This window comes from Phaethon aethereus (genome assembly GCF_964289735.1).
Source record: "Phaethon aethereus genome assembly, chromosome: 26".
Lineage (NCBI taxonomy): Eukaryota > Metazoa > Chordata > Aves > Phaethontiformes > Phaethontidae > Phaethon > Phaethon aethereus.
This window is the reverse complement of record NC_138602.1, coordinates 2523407-2544694: the sequence shown is the minus strand read 5'-3', so window position 1 is coordinate 2544694 and position 21288 is coordinate 2523407. Positions and strand designations below refer to the sequence as shown.

Here is a 21288-nt window from a genome sequence, read left to right as displayed (position 1 = left end):
AAAAGCAGAACCTCTCATGCCTAATTTTAGAGTTGTAACATGTTATCTGGCACTTTAGTGGAGGGTTTTGCCAAAAGTATATACATAACCTGCCTCTGCAAGCCATGATTCAAAGGCAGATTACACAGGGGTATAAAGGATTGCTCTCTTTTTTTAAACCAAGGCTGCTACTCTCCTTCCCTGAGAAATCCCACTGACTGGCCTGCTGGATTTTAAATTTGGAAATATAGCCATTCCCAGCTCCTGGAGGAGTTAGGACCAGATAATGTTCTTGTTTGGCTTTCAAAAGGCAGAAATAGAGGCTTCTGTCCAACCTTCTGACCTGAGGAGTGCTCCACTGCTGTGTGAAACAGGCCATAGGATCTTTATGTGCAAATGTGTTTGCCGAGAAGCTGAGTGTGACATAAAACTGGTTTCATAGCAGCACTTGAAAAATATCTGAAGTGCTGTTCACCTCCCATGACAATCTCTTGTTGGGATGCCCGAGCTGGGTTTTGAGGTCCGTGTCATCCCTTAAACCACAGCAGCAACACACAGAAGAAGGTTCAAGGCGTGGAAATCCAAACGCTGTATGAAAAAGCAGGGGCTGGTGGTGTGCTTTGGGGGAGGTTTGCACCTATTTCTACTACAGTAAAAGGTGACTGATTTATTAAAACAGGACCTCAAAAGATATTTTAAATTGATTTTTACTGAATTTAAGAGATGACATTACAAACAAGACTTAATATCTGCAGAAGCACCTAAGCAGAAGACTCAGTTGTTTTCCCAACACAGTTCTACTTGTTCCATTATAAAAATGCATTTTCAAGTTCCATTTAAGCCAGTGGAATATAAAATAATAAAAAAAAAATCCTGTCCATCACAGAGTTGTGAATAAGTTATCTTCATTTTTTCAATTATATACAAAAGATACTTTCCAAAGGACAGTATAAGAGTTTACACAAATAAACCCTCATTCCAACTTCCAAGTACTATTTACATCATTCTGTACATGGGTCTTTCAGGTCTTCTGAGACCCTGAAAAGCAAGAAGGGAGAAGTGTGACTATCCAAGCGTAAGAGTAGGTTGTTTCCAGCAGTCAGTCCCTTGTGTTCCACCCCCTCAGAAGCAGGGACATATTTACCTATAAGCAATTTAAAAGCTTGTTTTGAATATCTTCAAAGACTTGATTGTAAAGTTCATCTCTAGACTTCAGTCCATCTAAATAAACTGAAAGAAAATGGAGGTTTCAGTCTGTAGGTGTCTGATCAGAACAAAATTTCTGTACATTAAATTATGAAAGATCTTAAAACTATCAACCCAAGTGACAACTTATTTTCCAATTGGAAGAACAGAACCATCCTAAAAAAACCCAAAACCAACTATGGCTGACAAAACTCTTATATCACTACAAAGAATGTGTTCCCCCCCCACCTTCCCTCCACCATAAGTGCCTATATTATGAAACAAAGGGAAGAAGTTCACAGCTATAAAACTGCATATATTTATCTGGACAGAAAATAAGCCAGGATTACAACTTAGTAGTAAAAATAGTGCCTTGTGTCATCACAGTTAAAAGTTTCCTTGAATTAAATTACTGACTTCCTTAACACCCAAAGTACAATGCCAAGGACTTATTTAGCGAGGCTTACCGACATCAACACCGCTGTCCTCCATTTCTTTCCTGTGTTTTAAGTACATGGGCCAGACATGTCCATCAAAAAGACCCGGTGGGTCAGGAACAGTGTAGTTCCGTGTACTGCAAATATCAACATGGAGAAGGAACATCAGGTCTACCAGGATCGCACTGCCTGGCACACTGCTGAAGCCTGAAGTTCATCTGACAGCTGCTCAATTGCATTTATGTAAAAGCTGGTTTTCAGCTTTTACAGCCCAATTTCTCATCAATACTGGTCTATGTTTTGCAACAAGCTCATTTAAGCACCCAGAGTGAATACAGAAGCTGCAGGTAGCCGATGAAGGCAAAGCAGTCAGTCTGAGGTTTACTGATGCTTGCAGGGGAAGCACGCAATGATTCTGTTCCTTTTGCACCTATGTGCTGATCTCCATAAACTGCCCCAAAGGAGACTGCCAGATCTAAAGTTTCAGAAAATGCCATGTGGAAGTCTTTCTCCACTTATATTAAATTTTTCAATTTTAATTTCCAATTTCTGACACCAGTGTATCCCATTAATAGAAACATAAAGGTAACCTGAAGGCCTGCCTCTAGTAGAGTGTCTTTTATTGGAAGGAAGGATTAGACTTACGTCAAAGAATCTTCTTACCTCCTCCTCCTCTTGCATTCATTGTATGGAACTGCCAGGTAGTAGCGTACATCAAATAGGTCTATCAGTGGTCTAGGGTAGGGTAGAAAGAAAGAACGTGTCTATTTTCTCTGACAGCAAAAAGGGCTAAATCACCCCTGAAAGCCATACAAATCTTTCTGCGTCTCTTGTATTTGTGTCTACAGTAGACAACAGAATTGTGTTTTTTAAGACAAAAAATAATGTATGGTAGGTTTATTAGTAGCCATAAAACATGAAAAATGCTGTTTATCATAGGTCAGAATGGTACAGCAGGTACTTTTCCCACCCAAATACCTGCTACTAGTTACTGTGGAGGATCAGACACCAGGCTGGGAAGACCTGGGGTGTAAACTGTGACTCTAGATCACTTCAAATTCTGCCTGCAGTAAACCAAAGTTGCGATTCATCAACCTGATGCAAACTGACTTATCAAACCATCTGGCCTGTTGTGCTGAAGCAAGCTGTCCGAATGGGCATGGGCACACAGATGTAGTACAAGGCAACTCATCAGCTCGTGTTCTTTTTTCAGAAATACAGGGAGTTAGCTCTACTGTGGCTTACTGTGTTACACTCCTGTTAGGCTGGAGAAAAACCCAGAAAAATCCTTAAAGCAAATCTAGTTTGAAGATGGTGGGACTGACAGGCTTCTAAAAGCCTGCTGAGGGTTGCAATAAATGCTTAGTATAGTATGAACTGAGCAAGCTCCAGGTGCATGGATAAAATACTCCCTCTGGACTAAGGAAAGGCTCCCGTTAATGAGACTGAGCACTTCAGAGGTATTTGTAACCTTCAAGACAGACACCTAGAGTTCCCTCCCCAGGGACAGGCCAAGAACACTCAGCAGCTTGCCAGCACAATCTCCAGTTGGCCATTCTCGGCATGGATAGTCCGAGACCGCCATTTTCCATTTCCCGTTCAGTTTGGAAAGCCAGAATGGAGCTACTTGTCTTATGGTACAGCTTAAACAAATCCATTTTTGCCAAGTGTCATGCACAGCTTGTTCTCTTGAAAGAGTTTTGTAAGCAAAACTACAGTTTGGAGCCAAAAAAAAGTCTTTTGCTCGTCATGTTTATAGCATGCAATTTTATGAAGTTGGTATATATTTAGCTATTGGAAGTTTTCTTTCTTCACTGCTGGTCTAGTCTGCCATCTTCCTGCTGAGCATTTTTCCCCATATAAAAAAAACAAAAGTAGTTCATCTTTGCTCCAATGTACAATAAATTACTAAGCTCAATTTAGTCAGTGTTAGCAAGCATGTGTATCCGTGAGATAACTATTCCTAAATTCCAGGAGAGATTCCAAGTAGTGAATGCAGACTGGACTATCTTCCTGTTTTCATCAGTGACCTTTTCAGGTCAAGGTTTAGGCACTGTGGCAGGAGACGAGGAGGAAAGCCTGTGCCCTCATTGCTGGCTCAGTATCTGGTGTAACTCCCCATGCCCTAGAGTTCAAGGGCATGCCCTAAATGAGAACTTCCTACATTACCTTGAGAAAGTCACCTTGTGCACCTCGCTTTTACTGGTAAATTTTACCTTTTACATGAGAAAAATTCTTACACACGATACCTCAGAACAAGGCAGGAAGGGTATATTAGTACAAAGGAGAAGGTTTTAGCCCTGGCACTAGTGATCTAGCATTCTTCCCTGGCAAACCATTAATAGTTCCCCAAACCTTACTTGTAATTATAAAGCAGGAAGCCTTCAATGACCAATATATGGATATCTTTGGAGGCTGGCTCTTTAGAGCCAGGCGTAACATTCACCCCATGGGAACGGGCAAACTTCACTGGGTTCTCAATCCACGCACGCACAGTGCTCACCATTGCCTCCATATCCAAGGAGTCCAACACTAGTTAGAAGAAAGGGGGTGGGTGGGAAAAAGGTATACAATCAAATACCATGAACCATATCGGTTTGAAAGTATAATAGAGAATGAACTTGTAAAATTGAAATTATATAAATTTACTGTTAAATCATTAAAAATTAAAAAAGAAATACTTAGGAAAAATATACATTACTGCATCCTATAGCGAACACTGCTCTTACCATCCCATTGTTTAAAGCCGTCTTCCCCGACTTCTATTTGATCTTGTGGCTGAAATATAGTGAGCAATAAAACATTGCTGCAAACTCAGCGTGATCAGTTACCTACGATCCGATCACAACCTGGACACTACTGCAATACACAACAAAGCAAGTGTTCACTTAACAAAACAATTACAGACCCTGTTTGGACTACAGTAACATTTAAGCTCCCATCTTCCACCAACCCCAAGAACTTTGAAAAGTTTTCTTGGCTCAGTCAGGCCACTTTGTCCAAAGAGTTCTAGGTTAATAATTTGGTATGGTGTTATTAGCCAGAATATTACATGCCCCAATTTATAAGTCAACATATAGGAACTTAAAAAGCAAATACAGTGTTAAGTAATTGCTACAATTTACATGTTCAAGAATAGCTATTTTAACTCTTAAGGGCTCTAAGGAAAATGCAGGTCAGCATAGCACCACTTGCGATTGCTTCATTATAGCTTTACTTGCACTAGTAAGAAGTCATATCTTTATGGAAAATTCCTCCCCTACTTTCAGAGCTCCTATCTGACCAAATTTGTGCATGAGGCTTCTGGCAAAGAGGCACTTCCAAATGAGCGTCTCATTCCGTTTCGTATGGCACGTGCTCCTGCAAAGGCAGGACAAACCAAACGCACGGCTGCCCATGCTGGAGCACCTCACATGTCAGGGGACGCCATGCAACTGCTTCAAGCGTGTTGCCACATCTCTTGGACTTCCACATACGGTGGGGTCCAGCTTTATTATCATTCCTGTGAAATGGCTGCAGCCAACAGGGTTTAGTAACGCGGTTCTGACACGGCCGCTTCCCTGGCTGCTCTCCCAGATGGCACCCAAGTCAGCGCAGGTCTTCTGTATTCGCCTTTGGCGATCTTTGAAACTGGGCTTCTGATACAGGACTGTCAAAGCTCCCCAATGCAACTGTCTTTCTGTATTTAAAGCAGTGTAAGGGTGCTTCTAAGTAATACTTTAGGATTTCAGTAACATTCTTATTTAAATAAAACAAGGAGAAAAACCCAACATGGAGAAAGTTATTTCTGCAGAGCACAGTAAATAACCTCTAGCTTAGTTTGACCTAAAGTGAGACCTGTTGTTAAAACTAAAGGAAGCTTTTACTGCAACTGTTCTGTGCCGGCTTCTGTGGGCAGCAGCAGATACCAACCTTTACAAATGTCGGTATCTCCTCACCTGTCCGCAGTTATTAAAAAAATTAAATACCTCTACTTTAAAAAAAACAGTCACTCAGAAAACGTGTCACTCCTAAGCTGTCAAAACTTACTTGGAAGGCATGCACAAGTATATAAAACCTACGGGGGGACCTGCTCCAACTATCTCCACATGTCCACGCAGCAGCTGATGTTTTAAGCGAGGGGAGGGGTCCAGCTTACCTTGAAGAAGTCATCCTGGTGGACCACGCAGCAGTTGGGGAGCGCCTTGATGATCCTGTTGGTCAAGGTGGTTTTGCCCCCGTTGGTGACGCTGCGCGGAGAGGCGAGAGGACCGCGTTAGCGCCCTGGGGATTCCCCCCCCCCCCCCGACTCCCGGCGGGACTCTGAGGGGAACAGAGTACCGGCCGCGCGCCGCCCGTTTAAATTTCCCGCCTCGCCGGCCCCTCGGCGCGCCCTGGCCGCCGATTGGCTGTGACCGTCCATTCCTCCCCCCGCCCCTTCCCTTCCCCGCCGGCAACTGGCTGTGGCCGGCGCGCGCGCGGGCCCAGCGGTGACTCGCGCCGCTCGTAACGGCCGCGGCGCTTCCCGCGCGCTCAACGGCCGCGCCGAGGCAGCGCGGGGCCGCGCCGCCATCTCCGCTCCTCTCAGAGCGGCTTCCCCGCCTCTGCTCTCCGCCGATCTAGGGGGAAGCCCGGCGGGCGCCTCCTCAAGATGGAGGCGGCTGCGCGGCTCCGGGCTCCCAGTCAGCCCTCGCCGGGGCGTCGACCACCGCTGGCTCCTCTCCGCGCTGGGCCCGGCAGGGCTGCCCTGCGCAGGCACCTAGCAGCTTCCGAGCTAGATGGAGAACGCGCCCTTACCGGCATTCATTGCCCTAAACCCTCTCTGCTCGTTAGGAAGCTTACGCTCATCAGCTTAAGCAGCCACCCCGTGAAAGTCAGGCTTGCAAAAAGCGCTTTTTAAAAATGCCGTAAATGAGTCATGAACGAGGGAAGCTCGCTCTTTTTTCGGAGAATGAGTCAGGCGTCCTCGTGTCTGCAAAGCCTGCTTTAATATAAAAGGCCTGAATAATCTTCCTCTCCAACGGAGAGAGCTGTTTGAATGTGCTTGTTTCTCATTTTTTTATTCAAAGGCTATAAAAGTCTGACAGCCATGTTGTAAACCCAAGTCTTGCCCGGTGTCAGATTTGCCAGCCCTTCTGCAGCCGGCGGGGATGTGCCGAGCTCTGCCACCCTGCCCGAGCACACATGCAGCCCTGCTTCTAAATCCTGCTCTGGTGGAAAAACAAAAAAGCTTTTTGTACACCCCTCTGTCTTATTTGAAGCAGGATTTTTTCCTCTTTGTCTTTCAGAGAAGCTTAAAAGTCTTAACAAGGTTGAGAACATCCTTTTTTGTAGTTGAGGCACACCACTCCATCTGACTTATAAAACGACTTGAAATATCCCCCCCCCCAATTTCAGCATACCTCCTGTTAACACTATAAAAGTTTGGTATATGCCACTCTGCAGAGTTCTCTGTATTAAGTAAAAGCAGCACAAATTAAAAGCCAGCAAATTGCATATTTTCTAGAATCCTGTAATGTTATTTTATAGTCAGATATAGAATCTCCAGGTCTCACATACAACAACGAAACGGGAAGAAAAAGCAGTATATTTGTATGCAATATTAACAGGCACTTACCCGCCGATGCCTATGATGTATTTCATCTTTGTAGAGTTGCCTCCTTAGCAGGAATGTGGTAAGAAAAAAAAAATTTTAGAAACCGCTGAAATTACTTTCAGCGGAACAAAACTACGCCTGATCCTTTTCCCCCTCTATTTTCTCCCACTCACTTCCCACCCTCTGCCTTACTATTTCATTGTGGGAAAAGGCGGGTTTGCCTCTAATTTATAGGGCCCGGCTGCAGTGCCCTTCCTTCCCTCCCCGCCCTTTCCCCGCCTCGCTTGCTGATGGAAAAGCCCTGTGACTATCATGAGCCCAAGATGTCATATTTTTGAGCCGGGATTAGCCAATCCTCACCTCGGCGGCTGGGGTCATGCGCGCTGCCGCTGCACCTGTTCCTGCACCCCTCGCGGACCCCCACTCCGCTGCCCTTGCTGGCTTTGCTATAAATAGCTTTTTGGCAAGCTCTTCCTTTGCCTAAATTAGTAATGGGGTAGATGGAAATGTCACCCCTTTTTACGATTCCTTTGGGAGTTCTGGGGAAGGCACAGAGGTGTGTGAGGATATAATTAAGTGTGGTTTGGTTTGGTATTTTTTCCCTGAAGTCAGACAAACTGTCTCTTTGCCTTCCTCTTCATTTTTCCCAATTCTTATTTGATTATTTGAAATGCATCCAGGAATGTCATGAGAAGGAGTTTTTTTCTTTCTCTAAACTTCTGATAGGGAAGGCAAGGGAACAAAATTTTTGTTTTGTATTTTTTTATGCCTTTCGTGAAGCTATTCGGAGAAATGAATATGCAGAGGCTGATGAGTGAACCCATTCGGACCATTATCTTTTGAACCTTTAGGAGGAATCTTTGAACAATTTATTCTTTATGCACAGACGTGAAGTCATACGTATGCTATACTAGCTTTCCAGAGGGCCTCCTCCCCAGTTTAGTCATGTAAAGTAGCGCTTTTTAAGGTACGTTAACTCTAGCCGGACTGCTTCCTTGAGTAGTACCTCCTGCTATGAGTACACGCTGTGGAACTGGTGCTTTAATTGTAATTGTTTTAGCTGCTTCTAAAATCAGGGCTGTCTTGAGAGGTGTTAGGTGAAGGTAGAGTTAGCAACAGTTGTGCAGGTTTTTTCAGACGAACATGACGTGAAGTATATAGTATGCCTTTTTAAATATTATCTTGTCTAACAGACCTTAAATAATCCAAACCATTGTGTCCCTTGGTTCTTCCTTTTATAAAATCAGCCTATGGAAGTATTAAAAGGCATATTTAAACGTACAGCAGTTTCTAAAGTAATTGCAAAACCCCTTAGTAACAGATATCTGGGTGTGTGGTGTCTTGTTCGTTTTCTTTACAGCTTTGGAGTCTGCAGAGCTGATTCTTGCATCATGGTACTGGGAGAGGTATGTGCAGCAGACAGCAAGTGTTGGTGCGGGGCTTGTCCCCTGGCTGCAGGTGAACACAAGCTGTTGTTACAGTGGGGTGAGTTTCACTGTGCTCAAAGGAGTAGACTAGTTTCTAGTCTAGTTTTTTTGTAGTGCCTCCATCATTTGCTCGCTGGCTTTCCAACTGTTACAGCATAGAACCCACATAGCCAGAATTTAACCATCAAGAATCTGAGGAAAGCGTTTTTGAAGGAGTTACTCCTCAAAATCATTCCCGAGGGTGGGGTGCGGTTCCAGCATCACAGACAGACTGTTGAGACGCACCTTAGGGCTCACAGCTGCCTAGATGTGCAGCGGTACGTTTTGCGGAGCTTTCCCATACAGAGTGGGTTTGGAGCTATCTAGGCAGCTTCTTCCATACCATGTTTATAGGAGTCTATAGACCATTTTAGCTCTGGCAGTTAATGGCATCTCTTAGCCCATGTGGTATCCTATGGCTTAATCATCTCACATTTTATTAATATCCCCAGTATTTTGTGGATACTTTTTCTTCAAACTGGGTGATTGTTTGACATCCTTAAGTTTTATTCAGAACAGCTGCTCCCAAGCTGTATTTCACTTGAATTTTTCTACTTCTATTTCAGGCCTGAAGAGGGTTTTGTGGCCTAAAATCTTGTTTGTCGCACCCCAGCTAGGTCTGTTGATCTAATAAAAGGTGTTCCTGAAGCTATTTTATGCTCATCAGCTATAAGGTCAAGGCCCAGTGCTTTGATAAAACGAGCTGATCATGAATAAACTTGGACTGCAAATGAGAAGATTATTAACTGTCAGAGGTGTCAGATTCTGTGAGTCTTGCAGTGAAGATACTGAAGGCAAGAAAATAAATTAGGTTGAAGATAGAGCCTGGTAAATTTATGAGTGGGATTATAGCGAATGGTCTTTTCCCGTCTGTTACGCTGTCTTAATTCTGTGTGTTTAACGAATAGATCACAGCTAGTGTTGCCACTGTAATTATTATTTCTGGTCAACATTAGTACACTATTTGATTGTTCCTGGAGACATCACTTGCGAATTACACTTTCGTCATCATTTCCAAGGTAGCTATGTAAAAAATTGCTCCAGAGAAATTTGATGCTCGAATTCTTGAATATGAATGAGACATGACTCTCAGGGAAGTTAGATTTCCAGCAGCTTCCCATCACTTTAAGCACAGGACAGCATTTGCAGTGGAGCGTCACCACATCAGCCTCTCAGCCGGTGTAAATTGTCGTTGTGCACTGAAGTGGAGCAGTGCTGATTTACACCAACTGAAAATTTGACCTAAGATTAGCTCTCTGCTCAAGTTTTTCATGCCTTTCATCGTGTTTCTCTGCTGCCTGTGAGCTAGGAAGATGTCTCGGTTAAGAAAGCAAATAGTGTATTACTTCAGTGTTTATTTTACCACATTTGACCTTACGTGCTAGGCAAAAACCGGGAGGCTCGGAAGCTGTGTAGGAGTTAGGAGGGGACAGTGGTGTCAGCTACCTCTGATCCACTCATCTTTACATTGGAGTCGTGCTAATCCAAGTATTTCTGGAACGTGCCATCCTCGGGGTGAGTGCAAATTGTATTCTGCTCTGTTCGATTTACTAATATGAATGTGCTTCAGCAATTGGTTGGGGTTTTGCATTGGAAAAAATGAACATTTGGCCTAAGATCAAAAGAACGAATACATTTCTGGTATAGATAGCAAACAAAAAATAATTGTGGCAGTAGCAGCAGCAGTTTTTAGTATTTGGCAGAGTTGTTTGGGATCAGTGAATTCAAGAACAGTGAAGTCCTACTGTCTCTACAAAGAATGTCAAATCTCTGTTTTTAATGAAAAGTGGAGGAATGAAGGACAGAAGGCAGGTTGTTTTTTTTTTAAGCTCACACTTGCAAATCTCATTCATGTAGCCCTCAGTGTAAAAGCTCATTTTTTAAGCCTTTCCTTCATGGTTCCTCCCTTCTCCTGTGGATGTGTCTGGCTTTTCCTGAGGTTGTTTTTAAGCTACTTGACATCGTTTTTCTCTCACCCATATTCATACTCATGCACCAAACGTGCAGTGAAATTGTATTCGCCCACATAGCTCAAATTCTCAGATTCCTGAATTGCCTCAGACTTACTGTTCCTTTAGGTGGTGGCATGTGCTTGCCTGTATTTGGAGATCTCTGGCATTTCAGCTGTCTGCTTCCCAAAGAACAAAAAAGACCACGTACAAAAAACTGTCTGAAATGAATGGCGACAGTTACACTTACCAGCTACAACAAACTTTACCTAACCTGTAAAAATATGTCTATGCAAATGCCAAGTGTTCATAAACGCTTTTTTTAGCAAGTTATGTTAGCCACATTTCTCAGTGAGTTATGTGTTGGTCATCTGAAACTTCCTTTTTTTGGGGCTTGTTTATCCTGCAGATACGTTATCTACTTGACACTTTACTAATACAAATACCATTCAACAGTGCACTTCCATCAAAGATAGAAAATGTTCCCTCTCTTTACATTATTTTTAGAATACTAATGTTTACTAAAAGTTTGATCTTAATCTTATTTGTTAAAACTAAGATAAATTTGGCAGAAGCCAGTTTAATATTCATGGAGTCATCATGATATCATTTCCCTAGAATAGTTTAGTTTGTGTGTCCACTGACCTTTGTGTTGCAGAATATGACTCATTTATTCTAAAGCTTTAATTCAGAATTTAAATCCTTTGCTAATCATAAGACATTGTTTATGGTAGGAGCAAGGTTATGCCAAGGTTCCTTCTGCTAGAGGCTTGGGGGAGGGCACTGGATGAGACAGCATACCGGCTAGTGAAAGAACAGGCAAAGGAATGAGAGTCATTTTCACTTGTGAATTTTTAAATCGTGGGTTTATTTATTCTTTCCAGAGAGTCTTTCTCCAAGGCTTTGGAGGCTGCTCATGTCTTGACAATGCAAAAACTGTCATACCCGCTCGGGAGGAAGGTAGGCTTTTATTTTAAACAGAAACCAGGGAGAGAACATCAACAGAACAGTACTTCAGTTACCTGCCAGTAACTAGAACAGCTAATAATAAGGAAAATTAGGCTAGTAGAATAACAAGCTTAAATAGTATAACGCTTAACTACCTGGCATCTTGTCACAATGATATGCTTGCAGCCAGGATCTGCCACCGTCAGTGGTGATATTTTCTCCGCTGCTTCAGCTGATCCCATGGCTGCTGCTGGTGGCAGGAGGCCTGTAGTCCCTTGGAGGAGGCAGGGGCAGAGTGGCAGATAGGTCACACTCTGAGAACTTAGACAAGATGGGACTGGGGAGAAGCAGCTGTGCACACAAGAAAAGTACAGATAAAAATGTTTCAGTGTATCATCACTTTGGGGGTATGGGATGGACCTGGAATGAAGGGACAAGAGGGTAATTGTAAAAGGAGCAGATGAAGAGGTAATCTGAAGTGCAGACCGTGAGGGAAGGGAAAACTGGAGTCCAAAGGCAGCCAGCTCATTACTGAAGAAGTCCAGTCAGAGATGGAGAAATTATTCTAAATTTTCAGTTCCAGAAGTACCAGGTTCTGCAGTTGTTTCACTCCCCACGCTGCACTTTCCAAACTTTTCCTGATTGGAGCTGTTGGCCACGGTGCTGCAAGAAAGGATCCTCTTTGCATTTCAGTGGTCTGCATGAGGAATTTGTTTCGTGGGATTAGTGAATATAGAGGCAAAAAGGAGTAAGATATGCAAGAAATGCTTCTCTTTTGTATCTGTGTGGTGCCAGGTAACAATGGCAGCAATTCCAGGAATAAATTTTTAAACAGACGCCAGACATTTCTAGTGTCGTTTGACAGCTGGCATGTTTGTAGATATGTGACATTGTTAAATTAGTCCTGTCTGTGTGTTGCTATAAATTGAATAGTCAGTAGCAACGAATTAGAAGCATTTTTAAAAAGTAATAGAATCCCAGTTTTTCCTCTGTGGTTTATATTCTAGGAGAGATGATGTCTCATCTTGCTCTACACTCAGTTGAATCTTTTGGCCAATGTAGATCGTACTGATGGATGAGACGAGAGGAAGTAAGCAAAACTTGAAGGCAGTTTGGAAAATGAAGATGGATGAAGAATGAATAAGACATGAAATAAGCGTTCAAGTTTTTCACAGCAAACACACAGTGAAAAAGCTGAGCTATAAGGCATGCTGTTAATGTGTGATGATTCATCCAGCGCTCCAAAATATTCTGACAGTTTTTCAGGTATGTTTGACACTCTTCAAAATCAATCTGAATAAGTAATATACAGACAACAGAGGGAAGTTTTCCTTTTTTTGCTGTTAAAAGCTCATCCTTGCCCATGCTGCTTCATTCTGAGGTTGGTAGGGCTAAGCCAGCTCTCAGGTGTTGAGGCAGGTTTTAAGGCTTTCCTGTGCTGTGTCCCTTGCTACCCTGGTGTCTATGAAATCCCCAGGCTACAATCCTTCCACTTCATCAGAGCCCACCTGCCTGTTGGAGAAACCTATCCCAACAGAATTTCACAAGGGGAAATGAAGAAGCCCTTTGCATTGGTACAGGTGATAAAAAGATGCCCCAAGAGAGCAAAGAATTCAGATGGGCTTGGAGAGAGGAGAAAGGCAACCACAGGGTTCCTGTTTTTCTCTTTAGCTTTTGTGTCTTGTTTGTCCCTACCATGCCTATGGGGTGGCATGGTGGATTTCTGGGTAAACTGTCTCTTTTGACCCTTTCTACCAATTCTAAATTATTTTTCTGCTCTCTTCTGCATTCTTAGCATTCTTTGCAGCTTCTTTCTGACCCTTCCTCCTGCACTATCCCATGGTTCCTGTGAGATGCTTCAGTGCAGTGCCTGTCAGAACATCATGGTACACGTTAATCCCCTGTGTCACTCAGACAGACAGGACTAAGCATATTCTGGAGTGCAGGCTTTCAGCCTCAGCCTTGAAAGCCACTTTCCGTAAAGTTTACAATGAGTAACTTGTCCTCTGATTTATTTAGGCTTCAATTTGGGTTCTTTTGAGTTCTGTTTTAAAGAAACAGAGAAAATAGGTTCTGGTATCCTCTAGTATACACTCTTCTGATAACATTTAGGAAAAATCAGGGTGCTTCAATGTGTTGTAGGTGCTTATCCAGATATAATCCTGAGGTAAAAGACAATTAAGTACACTCAGCAGGGTGTGCAGGGCTAATGCTTTGAATGCATTTTTGACAGGAAATGCTGTGAATAGAAGACAAGTTAATGAATGCACGTTCCTCTTCTTCCGTCCTTGGAAGGTGGTTCTCTCCTGTTTGATGCCGTTAATACCTGTGTTGCTACTCTTCACTTATAGCCATGCTAAATACGTTCAGTGCTGTGCTAAGAATAGAGCCCATGCTGCCTTTCTGTGCTCCCCTCATCTGCCTTGGCTAGAGGTAGCTGAAAAAAAGAACAAAATGATCCCTTCACTAGGAGTGAACTGCCTGCCTTTATGGTCGTGTGGGTAAGGGACCCAAATCAGCTGGTAGAACGATTACCTCCCATTTCTGGAATCAGTGTGCTCTCAGTGTTAGTCCTTGATTCGATCTCATTTCAGAGGCATGGAGGTACCTGGGGCCGGGCTGCATCTGCCACAGCTGTGAGATGCCAGGAGGAGCTTACAGACCAATTCTGCCCCCAAAGGGAGAGGAGTTCCAGTGAAGGAACTTCCAGTAGGAAGACCATTTCTTACTTCAACCGGAGTCAGCCTGAGGATGGGGTTCGTTCTGCTCAGCCATCTCAAAGCTCAGGGCCTGATGCCATCCGCAGCTGGCCGTAGGATGGATGGGCTGCGTCATCCTCCGGAGCTGCCTGTTTCTACCTATGGACCACGGACCGCTACAGTGACCACACAAACTGAGACTATTACGTGTAGCTCGGTAATGGCTGAGATTTGGGGAGAGATCCTGTGCAGGGATCTTCACCGAATAAATTAAGTTGCTGTAGAAGCATTTTATATAAAAATGTAGTTCTCTTGGTGTAACTAACATTTTGTAAGACTATTTTGGTTGTTAAAGACAGACAGAAAAAGGATACTTCAATTTCAGTCAAAACTTGTGACAGCAACACCATTCACAGACTGGTTATTTTCATTACCAAACTTATTGTTTTTTTGTTTGGTTGTTTTTTTGTAATAGGTTAAAACTTGGTCACACACACTGTGTTCATATTGAAATTTCCCATGCTGAGTGACTACCTCAGGCTAATGGTTTTTGATTTGTTAAAATAAGTTGGGTACTTGATATTATGAGTTTAGCAAAAATTCGCTGTTTTAATTATTGATCTATACAATTAATTTATTTTTAGTTTCCTTTGGAAAAAAAATTCCACAAAAACAGACATACACAACAAGCTACATTAAAAGAATTTTAACACTGCAAAATTAACATACCTATGAGCTAGGTGCCCTGTGTAAAAGAATATTTTCCATCACGTAACTAATGACTGTGTTGTAACACACAAACTGTTGATAGCCTTTAAATTCTTAAAATGGATTTTAAGAGATGTTCCTTAAAATGGATTCTTGTGGATGTAATCTTTTCAGAGAGGCTATATTTGGAATTTAGAACATAGTTCACGGTGGTAGAATTATTATTCGCTAACCTTGATTTATTTGACTGCAGTATGACGTACTAATAACAATCAAAACACAAGAAATAAGGGAATAAAACTTTTTGGCATTTAAAGAATGAAAAAAAGGTTAAAATTGAGTAATATGATGCGAGAATACTGACTGTCCTTTGGCTGATGGGGGGAGTTATCCAGATTTGGGAGACTGTAGGTTGGTTGGGGCAGGATGGGGGCCACTGAGAACAGAATGAAGTTTTTCTGATGCAGTGCTGCTTCCTTACAATCACAGTGGGAGTACATGTCTTTATACTCAAGCCCAGTCAGTCTTTATCTCAAGTGCTCTCACAATTAGTTTTTCTCAAAGCTCTGTTCTGAGCACATATTAGCAATATTGTCCAATCCCTACCTGTAATGTCTCTTTTCTTTCCATTCCAGGTACAAGATCTTATTCTTACAGCTCACTTTTGGGCATTATGAGCTTTTATCTAGAGGCTGAGTTTTCCAGTGTGGCTGTTCTCTGATGGACTAAAAAAAATACAACCAATCTAAAATGAATTTTAACTGGAATGTATTGGCTTTCTCTCCTGCTTCAAATATCTTCTCAAAACTCAGTTCTTCAGTGAGCATTCCCCTGTTAATCTCCAGTCCTATGTTACTCAGAGAAACTGGTTGCTTTTGATCATATTAGATTGTTAAACAAAAGGTCAAGTACACAAAAAGTCTCAAATGCCCTGAGAAGTTAACCCAAGGTGACAAGTTGAACGATCAAAGTTGAACCTCCCCTGTGCTAAAAAAGGAAGGGATGTTCTGTTGTTTTCCTTCTTCTTCACTTGCATTATCGCTTCATTTTCCTCTCCTAGCTTGTGATTCATTTGCCTGGCAGTCTAAAAGATATGTGCGTGGTGTGAAGCTGGATATTTCGCTACATCTCTTGTCAGTGGAGAGAGGGGGGGCCTCGCCACAGGGTGATTCACCCCATCCTAAGACAGGTGAAATCACCTCTTTTCATCGGCTGTAGAGGGAACCTAAAACTAATTTAGATTCCGTATCTAATTTTTAGCTTGATAAAATTAGGTGAGATGAATCTCATCCCTAGTATTGCGGTTAATTGTTTGGAGAAGGTTCCGATGGTTTTAAGCTGGGAATCTTGGCTTCTCTCTGTAGCGCGTCGTGATTAGCAGTGACAGCAAACGCCTCAGAATGATTATGCCATAATTAGCATGTTCCTGAATATTGCTTCATCCAGGAATCTCAGTCATCTTAAAGGGAAGAACAGTCGCATAGTGCACATGTGGGAGAAGAGATTTCCGCTTGGGTGACAGTTCAGTTCACAACTCTTGTGCCAGAAGAGGTTTCAGTACTGAGAAGGAATGGGACAATACTGGCTTTCCATTCAAACTGCCCAAGTGAGGTCCAGGTGGAAAGGGATTTTATGTTTTGGAGGAAAGACAAGCTTTTTTTTTAAAATCACACAATATGATGATATTATAATGGCTTTTTTCTGCCTTAAAATTAGAGCTGATGGTGGCGTAAAGATGAGATTCACAAAGGCAGCATGCAATTTAGGTGGGTCTTAGGCACTTAATTCAAAGAAAATGAGTCATGAGACTAACTGTGTGGTTGATGGAGAGTTTATAGTGTCTAAACTTTCATTAGAAAAATTTCCAGAAAATTTACCTGACGTTCTGCTATTGATCTTAATCACAGGTGCCACCATCTTGGCTAAAAGGAATATAAATATACCTGGATCATATGTCCAGTCGAGAAAAGCAAAGGAAGTGTCCCAACTCTTACATCCACCGAAAGGCCTTATCTGGGATCTTCAGACCTCATTCAGAGGATTAGCCATGCATCCAGCACAGAGTGCTGCAGTGGAGGTTTGCTGATATACACTTAAGAAAAATGTGGCACAGGTAAATTAAGTGTTGACAAGAGCAGTAAACTGTTAATGTTTAACTTCTCACTCCCATTCTGCCAAAACCCTTCAAACCAACAATGTCATTTTAATATATTTACAAGATTCTGCGGTTTTTTGAATGCCTCCTTATCTTTTAAATGGCAGCCAGTTTGCTGCAGAGGTCTGTTAAAATGCCTCTTCTAGGAAATATTCTTAGCTTTTAAAGACTGCTAAATGAAAATAATAATAGAAAATTGCAAGCAGTGAAAGAGAGGAATACAGTGAGGCTAATGGAAAACTACGGTGAAGGGTGATTAAAGGGTATGTTTTCTTTTGAGGAAGGACATCTTGTCTTCTGATGGGGAAACTCTGTTGCTTTGGTAGGGTAGCAGCTAATCCTATTTCCTGTGGCGTGGTGTAGTCATAACACCATGAGCTTTTGAACTTTGTCTGCTGTATTGGTTGCATTCTTTGTGCTTAGAGCTGGGTTTTGGCATACCTCAAGCAAGACTCGCTGTCTCCTTTTTTGTCAGCATTGACCAGATTCCTTCACGACCCACCACTGAGGCGAGTGGCCTTTTGGTGTGAGGCCACTTGAAATGTTTTAGCAGTGTTTCATTCATAACCTGAAAACATGTACCTTACCTCAGAGGCGCTGCAAAAGCAAGTCACTACAGGATTTTATAGTATGCTGCCTGGGGTTAGCAGCACACTACTGTTACGCTTCTGGAACTACAGGTTCCTATGTTGTTACTGTGCACACAGATTTAATTCAAGGCTCAGAATATTATAACTGAGACTGAGCATTGCAATTCCTTCTACAAACTTCTGTATAGAAATTTAACAAAAAGCAGAGAGGATGAGCAGAAAAAAATGTTGTCGATCCCAATATGATTGGGGTAGAATTTTTTTGTGAAAATAAAATCATAGCAAAAAAATCTGCTTTCATACATACATACATCAAAATTGTAGCTCTGTGAATATGTACTCATTTAAACTAATATGCATTTCCTGAATTAATTATTTCACAGCATGAATACAGTAATGCTTGTTATAGGATTAGACTTGTGTGTATTCATACTTACAATTCATTAATTGAAATATATGAATAACCTATCTAAAAATCACGCAAATTAGACATCTCAGGCATTTTCCTGTAAATACTTGTTTATACGTGTTTGGGTTTTTTTTCTGTTTAAACAGCTTTGAGGTTTGGGTTTTTTTTTGGTGTGTTTTTACAAGTTAATTCCCAATAATTTTATCAATTTGAGTATAAAAAGATATGTAAATATAATGTGAGATTAAAAAACTGATGCAAGTATGGTTCTGTACAGGTTGATAGAAACCCAATTTTCCATTACTCTTTTCGAAAGCATAACACTGAGGGAAACTTGGAAAGACCATATGTCATATTGATAGAATAGAAATTATTTTAGAAAAAATATTCTGAGAGGTTCATTTTGCAGTATCATACTTGCCAGGGAGGCCTTTGACCTGCTTTATTCAAGAGAATAGCATACAAACAAAAATTTTTATTGTATTTTCCATATGGAACCAAAGTCTAAATAAAAGGTACTGACAAAGAAAGGGGTATGCATTTTTGCTTAAGGATTAGTCTCATTTTAATTGAATATCCACAGATTCTTATGGAATAATACAAAGCAAAAATAATAATACATACTTAACAGCAATCTATGTCTTCTAGCATAAACCACCTAACTACAAACACTTTAGAAAAATGACAGTTCACACATTTTTACATGTAAGTTTGGGTTAAAAGGGCCCACTACAAAGGAAAAAAGAAACTGAGATAGATTATGTTATATTGTCATGGTGACTTTTTAAAATTCACTTTACCAGTAGCATGCTGCATTTTTGACTGCCAGTAAATATGGAAATACAAAAGAGAAAACATGTGCTTTTGTATTTATAGCAATTTTTCCTTTACATTTCACCTGCTGTCAGGCCAATCCAAGCCTATTGCCACCAGCATTTCATTAAGTCTTCTGTTTTTTCATTCCTAGATATGTAAAATTGAAGATGTGTTGCTTTTAAAACCTCTACCACTTAGGCTTTCTCATACATGTGTATGCACACCTGTAAGCAAATAATCTTTGGAAAAAATAGATGGAAAAATTGCAGTGAGGTATGCTCTAAATATCCACTCACATTTACACAGTACTGTACAGAAGAAGTTGTATTAATTATCCAACTTGAATATGCAGCAGCATCTCAGTTTTATTTCCTGTGTCTTCCTTATGAATCAAAATGAAAATTACTGGACAGTCCCAAATCTGGATGATTCCTATATGTACCAAAACAAAGTAGTTTAACTGTATAAATATGATGGTTGCTGCAAAATGCAGTGACAAGTGCCTGCATTTCCGAAGGCTAGGTCAAGGCCTGTGACTACCTTAAAGAGATGGGAAGGTATTTCCTAGTTCGTCATCAACTGTACAGGAAGGGATCTGATTTTTCAGTTTGTAGGCTGGTGCTGGGTGAAATTTGAAATTCAGCCATTAATTAGACTGTGAGTAAGAATACCAGGATTTTTGTGAGTATGCTAACATGGGCGTAAAATAAATATTTCTGCAGCTAAAGTGTGGCTATCCATGGATTCACCATTAGAAAATCTCATGAAACGTAGAATCCAAGACCAGAATAATGTTGATAAGACCTGCTGTTTGATATAGTACAGTACCTTCATAAGTCAAAATATTTATCCTTTGGAGATGTTTTTATGAGGCAGAAGCAAGGCCTGGTATACATTTGGAACATTGACCAGTATAGCAGTATTGCTAAAAGGATGTAGTTTATTTAATTTTATTTTTTAAACACATGTGTATATACTGGCAAAAGTCCTAACGTAAATGCACTTTTACTAGTAATGGGGTTTTTTTTGCTGGTATAGTATATTTCTCTTATAAATTGCATCTCCAGTGGAAATGTAGAGCTTGGCCGGTAAACCCTTTCACAAATGGGCTTTGAGAGCAGCTCTCTTTAAGGAACTGGCAAAGAAATTTGTAAAATGGCTTCAGTCACCTCAGATTTCTGTTTGGTCTATTGTCACTGCTTGACTTTTGTGTAAGGTAAGTCCTTGGGTTTAAGCCACTGGTTGACAACTCCCCACCAATGCAATTATATCGTCTGCCTGCAGTTGCCGAAACTTTCATCAGCTGTCCTTTGAGAGTCACTGTCAATCTCTTGCCTCCACCGGGAGGTGGATCCAAATTTGTAATGACCTTCTAAAGATGAATGCAGCATATTTGGTGGTGCGTTTATTATAGCATGTGGATCCGGTTTTGTTTGAAGCCTGCGCCGGTCTATCAACATCAAACTTAGATATGTTGCTATTTGGTAAAGGGACACTGCCAACTTGATTGGTTTTGTGTTTCTGCCAAAGAATTTGTAGCTACTTTGGTTTCAAGTAGCATCTAACATCGCTGTCTGAAAGAAGTTAACGATACTTGGTTTTTTTGTTGCTATAAAAATGCACTTCTTATGTTTAGCGATAGTTTATCCATCATGGGTTGCAGGTTCTTTTCTACGTTGAAAAGACATATAGACATCCACCTATCCAGGAACATAAAATTTATACACTCACAAAATTTTGTTAAAAATTAAAATATAGTGCATACTACTTAGAGTGCTCTATCAGAAAGTGCACTTTTTGAAAAATTGTTTCAAAGAAGTTACAAATTGACTTTTGTATTCAAACAACCAACTTCCTTCACGTCTTGAAATGAAACTGGTAATCTGTCCTTTTCACAGATGAACTTTTAACCTTGCCCTGAAGGAATTACCTGAAAAAAAAATGAAGTTTCATCTTCAGGTCCGCTCATTCTGTAGTTTTTCTGAAAATGTAGACACAGTGTCTTTTTTTTTTAAAAAAAACCCCAAAACAACAAAGCAACCAAAACCCACATTCTTCTGGTATGGTTACTGCTGAGGATCAGGAAGCAATCTATTTCTTCAGGTCCCAAGACTAAACGTGATTGAGCTTTCTTATCTTCCACATCCATGTATTCCGTAACAGCAGTATTTTCCATGATGTTGTGAGCATTTTCCACTGATGCAAAAACCTAACTACAGATGTATATAAGGTTTCTAGACTTGTACTTTTAAACATTATTAAACATAATAATATGTTTATAAACATATAAACAATATAGAATTGTAAACTTCCCTTTCAGTGTCCAACTGAAATTGCATTCTTTTGTGGAAAGCATAGCAGATGATTTTTTA

At 41.1% G+C, this 21288-nt stretch overlaps 1 protein-coding gene across 1 annotated transcript; it reads right to left on the bottom strand.

Moving 5' to 3' along the window:
* Nucleotides 1-1123: 1123 nt before the first annotated feature.
* NMRK2 (nicotinamide riboside kinase 2) lies at nucleotides 1124-7223 on the bottom strand (the record flags this gene model as incomplete). Its single annotated transcript, XM_082010815.1, has 7 exons — nucleotides 1124-1209; nucleotides 1632-1738; nucleotides 2265-2336; nucleotides 3962-4133; nucleotides 4331-4379; nucleotides 5740-5830; nucleotides 7198-7223. 7 exons carry the CDS (start codon nucleotides 7221-7223, stop codon nucleotides 1124-1126), a joined length of 603 nt encoding a protein of 200 aa, XP_081866941.1.
* Between the last annotated feature and the right edge of the window lie 14065 nt (nucleotides 7224-21288).